Source organism: Vanacampus margaritifer, chromosome 18 (genome assembly GCF_051991255.1).
Source record: "Vanacampus margaritifer isolate UIUO_Vmar chromosome 18, RoL_Vmar_1.0, whole genome shotgun sequence".
NCBI classification, from domain to species: domain Eukaryota; kingdom Metazoa; phylum Chordata; class Actinopteri; order Syngnathiformes; family Syngnathidae; genus Vanacampus; species Vanacampus margaritifer.
Window position 1 is genome coordinate 14490607 of NC_135449.1, and position 10877 is coordinate 14501483.

Genomic DNA, 10877 nt, shown 5'->3' on the forward strand with positions numbered 1-10877 from the left:
AGTCTGCTGGGAATGTATAGAAATATGTTTGACATATAACAATTAGTTCAACCATTATGCATGTAAAATCTTATACGATGAAATATTGCAAAAATGTTGTAGAGTCAATGTGAGAAAAGTCAATTCAGAATACATTTTGATCAACATGACATAAGCAAATGATAGTGTAGGAAACAAAAGAAATTTGTACATAATCATTTGCATACAGCATTTTTTTTTAAGGAGAAACTCCTTTTGCTGTGTACAAGTGACACAGTGATGTGAAAATTGATCAAGTAGTTCTAAGCAATTCAATTCTGATCTGAGAAATGAACCAAAGCGACTGAGAAAAGGAAAACTGTAAAGTAACGTAACAAAATGCCCAGATGAAGATTCCTTTCAAGATAAATAGACATATTGTTGAAAAGTATTGATTAAACAAGTGGCAAACCTGCTCTTGCTCTGTTCAACACAACTCGAGGCTGCTTGCAAACAGCGTCCAGCAGTTGCCGTCGCTCGTTCTCCTCTTGTGCTCCACAAAGCTCCTCTTCGTACTTGAAGTTCGTTCTTGCGTACATTTTCACAAGATATTCAAGACATTTTCCACCTGCTGAGCCAATTTGTCGATAACAGACATGTCTACTTTTATGGCGGCTAGCAAGCTAAGCTAAACAGGGCCGAGATTTCGACCAGCACTGTATGATACGAAATTAACCAGACACGAAACGTAACTATTATGTTTACTTCAATAAAGTAGTGACGGACTTACAAAGTCGATGTTTAACTTCGGTCAGTACGAATTCAGGAGGAATTGTTATGGATTATATAGTGAAGCGTATGTGGCTAAGTACAGCAGCTGGAATGGAGTATATGGCAACACCAGTTGGACAAATCTCGTGCCACGAAAAAAACCTAACGTAATAAATATCCCAAACTAAAACGTTAACTTATATATCCATTTGGAGAATAAGATAAAGAAATTGATCAGAATGCATGTGGACGAATAAGAAACGTTACGGGTTTTTTTTTTTTTTTCAACATTGTTCATCAGTGCCTTGCACAGTTTAGTTTAATTTCATAAGCACCTTGTTACTTTTTGTCCCTCTGGAGCACCCGTGATTTTGGCTGCGTTTGCGTGGGGAAATCATATCAGCCACCATCCGATTCCTGTGCTGCTTCTCTCCGTACCACATCACATCACATCAACTAAAACAGAACGCAGACTTCGCCAGTGCGCAGGGGGGCGCTGCAGCATGCCTGGGTTACATACATTAATAAAAAAAAAAAAAAAAGTTAATCTCTCCACATCCGGTAATGTGCTATAAAATAAGAGTGTTGAAAAGAAATGAGTTTGAATGGCTATATTGAGGGGTTTACCAAACAGAGAAAGTTATTTCAGTATTAACATTCACCAACTAATTTGAGATGATGCAACGCCAGCGAACCAGCCACAGCTAATTTGCATTATTAATGCTGTGAATCAGACGCATTAATGGTTTTCCAATTTAATTTTAAGCTATTTACATCGAATATCAATGTTCAAATGTAAACGTTGCCTCTTGGATTTTGTAGGGAGCGGAGTAATGCTACTTTTAAAATCCCAAAATTCAGTATTTGTTATACTGTATCTGTGTAAATAGTTTATTAGATCCCTGTCGTTTTCACAGGACCAGCTGAGGCAGCAGTTGTTGGAGAGACTTCTTTACAAACTGCAGTCAGCCTGTAACTAACAGCCATTCAATTTGGATTTTGTTGAGTTCCTGACTCGTCATGACCTTATTCTGTTTGAGTCGTTCTCTAGACAGAATTAATCTGAGATTACAGAAGCCTTGAGATACCGCTATCATGCTGTTCAGAGGGAAATCCGAGAAACCTCTATGCCTATTCTTTATTTTACTCTATTCCAAGTGTAAATATTATTCTAAAACTGTCTATTTGGTCCCACTCTAAATAGAGTCAAATTTACTCTACATAATTTAATGTGTAGGTGCAGTGCTTGTGAACAGTCATATTGTTTTTATTATATGGTATACGTATTTCCATAATCCTAAAATGGAAAAAATATTTGAGCAGAATGATCATAACCTTTCCTATTTTGTATCATGTAATTGGGACTTTAATTACTGCAAGCAGGTTTGTCAAACTTTGAGTTAATCTTTCCCGCGAAACAGCGTGAAGTCGCTGACACGTCTGTGACGTTCGAGGGCTCGTTTGCAGTGGTCACGTGATTTTCGGCATCTCCGAAGCAGTTGTCGGAACATTACTTCGACACGCCTCCGCTTCATTTGCTCCAATCAGATTCGAGCAGGAAGGCTCGCGTGTAACGTCTCTATTAAACAATAGCTACACCGTACACCTAAACTTTGATTGAAGTGACGTTCGTGAAATCACCGCTCCGGTCTCAGAACCACTATCGCCTCCCAGCAGTGGGACGAATTCGAGTTCGTCATCACCCAACACAACTATTTTGTTATGTTTAAACAGACGTGTTCATAATGACTTATCCCATTCCGGTGGAGTTTATCTTGTGTTTGCAGCGTTGACTGGAAGTGTGTAATGACTAACTTTAATGCATGAGTGTTTCACATAAGGCTAATGTTAATAATTAGAAAATGGAGAAAAAAAATCTTAGTAGCATTTGATCACCTTATCACGTATAAATCAGATGAGGTTGTAGTTAATATTATTTTTGTGTCTTCTATAGGTCCTTACCAGTTAGTTTTAAATTTAACTTATATTTTAGTATTATATTTTAGTAAATATGGTTCATACCTGGACACCATCAATGCATTACTGTTTGTTTTCTGTCTTGTTCTTGTTATTTATGTCTTTCGACTGAAATCATTGTTATTAATTATTTGTTGAGTTTGACCAAAGAATGCAAAGAGCATGTGAGAATCTAACATATTCTTTCTCATGCTGTTTTTTTTCAGTACAGGTACCTCTTCAACAAATCACATGGCCTTGTGATGATGACAGCGCTGATGATGATTTCACTGAAATCAAGTGCCAAATATCTGCAACAGTTCATAGCTAATGGCAGGTTCAATTGTCTTAAGGGAGTGGCTAATATTCTATTTTATGTAAGCTGTCCATGCCATTTATTCTGAGTCCTAATCATCCTTTGTTTGGAGGGGAAGTCAACCCAAACATTTTCATGACAATAGTATGCTCTATCAGTCCCCACTAGTCCAAACTCAACATTCTATTAATAATGCGTTTGTGGAATATGAATTAAGCAGCAAAATTCACCAGTTTTTATCCATCTCAGGAGGTGGACATTTTGCCACTTGCTGTTGACGTACGCTGCATTCGAGGAAGGTGCGAAGTCGGATTCATCCCACACGTCCCAGTTCTGACCTTAAAGCGTTCAAAACAAATGTAAACAAAGATGGCTAATTCCGATGCATTGTTGTTTTGGTTAATGCAGTCATTCCAAATCACGTTGAGTTACGTGAACCTATGTCAAATAACTAAATTTAAAGCAGCAATAAATAAATATCTGTTTAAAAATCTTGTAAATTACGTTTTGCCATTCACGGTTTGTCTCTCCAAGGGGGTCACCATTGTTGAGTGATGTCAGTCAGATTGAAGCAGGTCGGTGAAGTCTTTAAAAATATATATTTTTATTTCTAACCTCACGACTCGGCCCTCTGGGTTAAAAGGGGCGTTCCAGTGCACACTTCCTGGTATGAAGTTAGCAAAGTCCAACTTCCGACTTTCCACGAATGCAGCATTACACCTGTTTTCTGTAGCTGAGCTGTGATTTTGGTTGTTGCTTGAGCAACTTTGAATATTTCTGTTGACAAGTGACAAAACTTGAGATGGACTAAACAGGTGGATATTGCTTCTTAACTCATATTTCACAAACACAATATTAATCAGAAATCTTCATTTACACTTGTGGGGATACATACAACATTCTTGTAAAGAAAATCTTGGGGTTGACTTCTCCTTAAATTTACTCCATAGCTGGATGGACATTTTACACAGTTTGTCATGGAGCAGTTAAGTTTTCCCTTTCCACATTCCACTGTGAAATGTGAACAATATTGGAAACAAAATGGAAATGTTTTATTGACTGTTGTAATCATATTTGAAGCAAATATTTGCTAAAATATTCACGACCAGAAGTAATGTAGCCGCAAGGGGGCACAAGCCAGTGTCTTCTTGTGCCGGTCCCAAGCCCGGATAAATACAGAGAGTTGTGTCAGGAAGGGTATCCAATGTAAAAACTTTGGCCAAATCAAACATGCGAATCAAATACAGTATAAGACTTCCATACTGGATCGGTCGAGGCCCTGGTTAATAACGACCGCCATTCATGCTGTTGACCTACAGGGTGCCGGTGGAAACTGGACTACTGTTGGTCGAAGAAGGAGAGGAGGAAGGTATGTTCATAGGAGGAAAGAGAAGAGGAACACCAAGAATCTAGGACTGAAAGTAGGGACTTTGAATGTTGAAACTATGACAGGAAAAAGTAGAGAGCTGGTTGACATGATGCAGAGGAGGAAGGTGGACATATTGTGTGTTCAGGAGACCAGGTGGAAAGGCAGCAAAGCTAGAAGTTTAGGAGCAGGGTTCAAGTTATTCTATCATGGTGTAGATAGGAAGAGAAATGGAGTAGTATATTGGCAGAAGGATGCTGAGTTTCCAAATGCCAGGCAGAAGGTCTAGAGGAAGACCAAAGAGGAGGTTTATGGATGTAGTTAAAGAGGACATCAAGGTAGTTTGTGTGAGAGCAGAGGATGCAGAGGACAGGGTTAGATGGAGGCAACTGATTCGCTGTGGCAACCCCTGAAGGGAAAAGCCAAAAGGAAAAGAAAAAGATTCACGACCAGAAGTGATGTGAATTGTCGTTATTTTGTTGCTGGATGGCTTATTTTTGGTATGTTCATGTCGATCTTTTGTTTTTTGTTTTGTTTTGTCTGTATTGTGTTGTTGAAAAAATACTAAAAACAAAATATTTAAATTAAAAATAAATAAATAAATCTACTCCCCAGCAACACTCGCTGATTTGGCCAACCTTTTCAAATTCTGGACAGGATGGTAGGTCCTAACACAAAGTCTGCTGAAGTCACCAAGGGCAGAAATCCCTCAGCCTCCGCTTGTTTATGACAATTTGCACATACCACAGCATTACAAGGATTACACATCTTTTAAATTTGACATCCTGGCCTGTATTTGCACTTGCCATACAGGAGTTGGTCTTGAGTTGAGTGGCAACTGGGCCTCTATTTACACTTGTTCAGACAAGGTTGTTTTAAAGTTTTTAAGCTTGTTCAGATTCATCTGACAATATGGAGCCCACTTCAAAGACTCATCCTCTAATTCGTTGTATTTGAACTATAACTTGAATAGCAGCCCACAGATGCTGTCCTTTAACTTGGCAAGATGTTTAAAATATTGTAGTTGTTAAACGGTGAACTTGCACTGTTTTTATTTTCACATTGTAACAAAATTTAAAACTCCGTCTGTTATCACAAAACATATGTGAAGCTCAGTTTTTATAGAAAAATGTGGTCAGTTCTGTACTGATTTTGCCATAAGTGACAATTAAATCAATTTCTGCACTCAAAACAATGAGTAGAAAAAAGGTTCTAGTTGGATCAGCTGTACTTATCACAGATAACTGAAGAGGATAACAGGCTGCAAAATTATTTAAAGATTAACACAAAACTGCAGTCTTTCTGATCACTTTACAGATATTAAGAATTCATGATATTGGTTACAAAATTGAACAGCAGCTATGTAAATGTTGCTGCCAAAGGACTGAAATGCAACTCTGGTCAGCTACATCTCTTAAGAATGTCAGTGACCCGTCAGTCAGTGGGCATGCTGTTTGTGGAATGGCGATGCTCATGTGGTCATCAAGGATGTCCACTGTTTTCCCACTCAATATCCATGCCCTAACAACAAAAACAGATCATTTTAGATTGCACGAAGCAATGGCAGACACAATTTGAAATACTTAGTACTTGTAGCTTCTAATTAAGCATGAACTAAATATTTATTTCAAATCACATACCTGCATGTACCTGTGTGATCCTCCAACTGGATAATGCATGCATCTGAGCTCCCACATCTGGTTAGTGGTCATGTGGCTTTCTGTTCTCAGTGGATGGTTGCCCCAACCATTGGAGAATGTATTCAGGTCATCTTGTAGGTGTGGGAGGAACACAGTGGCAGCAGAAGAGGTGAGTCTCATTGGTGATGCTGAGAAATCCCTCTTCAAGATAGAGGAGAACATCATAGTAGATACAGGTCACAGCTGCCTGCAGGTCTCTCCCATAGCCGCGCAATCCTTCAAAAATATATAAAAAAATATATAAAAAAATATTTCTTATCTGCAATCAGTGCACAAAATTAAAAATTAAAATAGTCAACCTATTTAAAGCATTTATTTTGTTTTGCATTTGTGAATAAGGCTTAATAAACATGCTTGAACATGCCGAAATAAGAACAACCAGTTGTGCATGCTCCCAGAAGAATTCCTTTGGCACAGTCATTAGGGCACTGCAACGCATGGAGGAAATGGGAGTGGTAGCCAGGCAGACAGAGCAAACTGAATGGGTAAACAGCATGGTGACTATGGTCACACCCAAGAAAATCCGTATCTGCATGGACCCAAAAGACTTAAACAAAGCTATTAAACGGGAGCATTTCCCTTTGCTCACAGTGGAGGAAATTGTGTCCTGTATGCCAAATGCAAAATAATTCTCTGTGCTGGACGCCAATCTAGGTTTTTGGCAGATTGAGCTTGATGAGGAGAGCTCGAAGCTCTGTACATTCAATACTCCCATTGGGAGGTTCAGGTTTCTGCTGTTACAGTTTGGAATTTCATCAGCACCAGAGGTGTTCCAGAGGGCTATAGCACAGATGATCGAAGGTTTTGAGGGTGTGGTGAACATCATTGATGATCTGTTTGTGTGGGGAGAGACCCTGGAAGAGCATGATCAATGACTGAAGTTGTTACTGGAGAAAGTAAGAAGGAATAATGTGAAACTAAACAAAAATGTGTGAACAGGACAACAGAAATCAATCACATTGGACACACACTCAGCGCTGATGGACTGAGACCTAATGAGGAGAAAGTGAGAGCGGTGACACAGATGCCGGCGCCACAGAACAAACAGGGACTTCAGAGATTTATGGAAATGATCCAATATCTTGCAAAGTTAATTCCAAATCTGTCAGACATCAGTGCACTCTTAAGGAAGTTGCTCAAAATCGAAATCACTCACTGAATGCCAGAGCAGATATGCTCAAATTGAAAAAGAGCTACTTGCCATTGTCTAAGGCTATGAAAAATTCCATCAGTACGTGAATGGAAAAGACATCCTGGTGGAGAGTGACCACAAGCCTCTGGAAAGCATTTTTAAAAAACCATTACACCAAGCTCCCATGAGGCTTCAGATGATGCTGCTGAGGCTGCAAAGGTACAGTCTTAAAGTCACCTATGGGCCTGGCAGAGAACTACATATTGTAGATGCTTTGAGTCGAGCATTTTTCAATGAGCAGAAAGAAGATCTGCTGGAAAAAGTATTGGAGGTGAATCTGATTACACAGTTACCCCTGTCTGAGGAAAAGTCACACAAGTTCAAGTTGGCTACAGCAGAGGACCCCGAAATGCAGTTATTGAAAGACATAACTGCAAGGTTGGCCACATGAAAGAAGTGCATTGCCACAAGAAATTCAGCCGGATTGGGCGTTCCGTGATGAAATCACTCATTCATCTGGGTTAATGTTCAAAGCAGCAAATCTTTTTGTTCCACGACAGCTGAGACAAGAAATGCTACAAAAGATCCACGAGTCATACTTAGGAATTGTCAAGTGCAAACAAAAAGCAAGGGATGTTTTGTATTGGCCGCACATGTCTAAACACATTGAGGAGGTAGTGTCACGGTGTGCCAGTTGTAATGAAAATCGCAACAGCAACCCAAGAGAGCCACTACTGTCACATCCGGTACCAGGAAGTCCCTGGGAGAAGGTAGGGACAAGTGATGCACTGAATATTCGGCCACCGCAAATTTTCGTCCGAAAATTTCAAATATATGCATTTTCGGCCAAAATAAAATTCAAGCCGAAAGAATATGGATGAGGATAGAGGATGACGCAAGCAAAAAAAAAAAAAAAAACGCTGCAAGCAAGTGTCTGTTTGAATTAAACACCAAAAACGGGCGTGAGTGTCTGCCTTGCTCGCTAACGTTTATGAGTAACGGCAGCTTCATTGTGCACACCGGAGGAGAGGGTCCCTTGGTAAATATGTAAAAAAAGAGAGTACTGCACTACAGGTAAGTCAGTCTTTCTCCTGCAACGCCTTCCTTTTTTTCTTTGATGAGAGCTCCTCGAGCGCTTCCACTTTTTAACTTGCATTCTGGTGGCCGTGCTAAATACTTTAGCTAATGTTAGCACTATTGCTATCAACAGTTTTAAACAAGTAAACACTTACCACTATCTCCGGGTGACTACAGACCTGTACAGAACACTGTGTGTGACTTTGCAGTCCGTTCCTACAGCCGATTGGCTGGTGCGAGGAAATATATTTATTTTTAAACGTTGATGAATATGTGAATGTGCCGATTTTAAGTGCGCCGCAACGTGTCCCGCTCCAAATAGCCTGCAAATGTGTCATCCGCACCATACCGCACGCATCCATGTTCCGCCGGTGCGAAGTACTGTACATTAACTATAAAGTGCAATTGCACCGCCAGAAAACGCTCGGTTGCTCACCCCGCATTTGGTGTTTAATGTACCATTTGCCAACATGTCTCTGATGTCTGGTGTGGACGCATTTCAATTTATATTGTGCTTTGTTAAAATGCCCGTGCTAAATCGGCCTAAATATTTCATAATAATAATATTATAATTTTAATTAATTATTATAAATGCCATGATAATAAAACATTGGCATAATTTTTTTGGGGGGCGTTTCGGTTTTCGGCCAAGCATTTCTCATTTTCGGTTTTGGCCCAAAAATTTCATTTCGGTGCATCCCTAGTAACTGATCTGTTCAGTTCCAACTGTGTGTGGATTATTTTTTTTGAAATTCCCTGAAATTGCAAAGATGAGCAACACAACCAGTGGTAGCGTCATCGTCACACTCAAATCAATGTTTGCAGGGCATGGTGTTCCTAATGTTGTTGTCTCAGATAATGGACGCAGTGTAACTAATATTGCCCGTCACCCTCAATTTTTTTCCTTATATTTGCCTTTTTAAACATTTCCCCCTGGGGAATGTGTGTCCTCAACCCTGTGTTTTCTCAAACCAACCAGAGACAGTTCAAAAGCGATAAGACTGCTTATCAGTCCCCAGACCATCTTTTATGGTCTGGTCCATCCACAGGAATTAGCCATGTGTTTTTGGAAACAACGCCCCTGGAAAGTTATACGGTACAACAGTGCCCTCCAGCGGTCACTATCGGTGTTATCCTCAAGAATCCTGACGCTCCTAATTAATCTGAAGTCTACATAATTCGGGACATAAACGGACTACGATGATCTACTTGACTGACATCAAGTGACTTCTGTTGCTTATCTTTGTACACAACCAGCATGTCTATCTCAAATTAATAATTTGTGTAACTTGTGTAGTCACCTAAGTTTAGCTAATTAGTAAGCTTAGTGGATTCAATAACTTTATGATCGCGGTAATGTTTGGAATGTGTTCAGAATGATAAATGAAGCATCTGGCTTGTCAATTCTGATCATAAATGATCAAATACTCTCCCAAAAGCTTGGTCTCAGTCAACCAAGTCTGCTTCATGCGCACGGAAGGGGCGGGACTACTGCCCGGCCTCCTGAGACACAATTTAAAAGCCAGTGCGCGAAGGAACTCACTCTTTTTTTTCTCCCTCTTCGCTCCTCTGGCCCCATGAACTTCTCCTGACCATCACTAGAAACGTGGTCGCCGAACACGCTGAGAGCGACCACGCAGCTTTTTTGAGCCCCGGACTTGAGCCACAGAGCGCGCCCCAAAGCACGCGTCACGCAAGGACTCGCAGCTACACTGCACATCCCCAAAGCGCGCGTGTCTGTTCCTGCCAAGAGCCGACCCACCTACCTTGCGCTCTCTGAAACACGGTTCCGCGACGGCTGTTAGGCACCCAGCCGCTGCGCACCAGTGACCCCTTTCTGCTCCAGCCGTGCGCCCGAGACGCCCCGCAGCGCCCAAACCAACTGACTTCGGCCTCTCAACCGCGTGTGCACCTCGCCACCAACCGGAGACCTGCAGCAGCCCCTCTGTCGTGCGCCCATTACCATCAGCCAGAGACTCCAGTGCAGCATTCCAGCGACCGCCCAGATCGCCTCCAACGGAGTTTTCTTCAATTGAGGATCGACGCTCGTCGAGTCTCTCTCTCTCTCTTCCGTACAACTGAATCAGTCCGTAAATTGCGATTTCATTGCAATCTGACCATATACTACTGGTGCAACGCTTTTATTCAAACATAGAAGCAGGTCAAAATGCTTCCATCTTTATCCTCCATCTACTTTTTTCATCTACCTTTTTTAATCTTAGTTAGTTAGGTTGCATGTTTTCTTTTTATCTTTGATTCACATTTTTATTCCATTTTATATTAATAGGATAGGCTGTGACTGATATATGTGTGTGTTTACTAAATAAATTTGTTGTCTAGAAATTCAATTTCAGCCGAATAATTTCTGTTTACTGAGTGGATTAGTAATTCTCTGCAAAGCAAAGAACTCCATGATTAACTAAAATAGCAATTTAAGATTATGAATACAGACGCTCCCCTACTTACGAGCATTCGAGTTACGAACAACGGTACATACGAACATGTCTGCGCGCATGCGCGCATGTCAAAAAATGTTCGGAAAGAGATGCTGTAAGTTCGATTTTTTATTGCGCACCTTTTTCCGAGTACTGTAGTGCTTCT

General features: G+C 40.6%; 1 protein-coding gene across 1 annotated transcript in view; it reads right to left on the reverse strand.

The window, feature by feature from the left end:
- Positions 1 to 10236, reverse strand: part of LOC144038806 (uncharacterized) — a 29963-nt gene extending 19727 nt beyond the window's left edge. The window contains exons 1-3 of the mRNA XM_077551550.1: positions 10101 to 10236; positions 1065 to 1104; positions 431 to 546 (exon numbers count right to left, since the gene is read on the reverse strand). Of these exons, the coding sequence (XP_077407676.1) occupies positions 431 to 546; positions 1065 to 1104; positions 10101 to 10236 (292 nt within the window). The remainder of the gene's footprint in view (positions 1 to 430; positions 547 to 1064; positions 1105 to 10100) is intronic.
- Between the last annotated feature and the right edge of the window lie 641 nt (positions 10237 to 10877).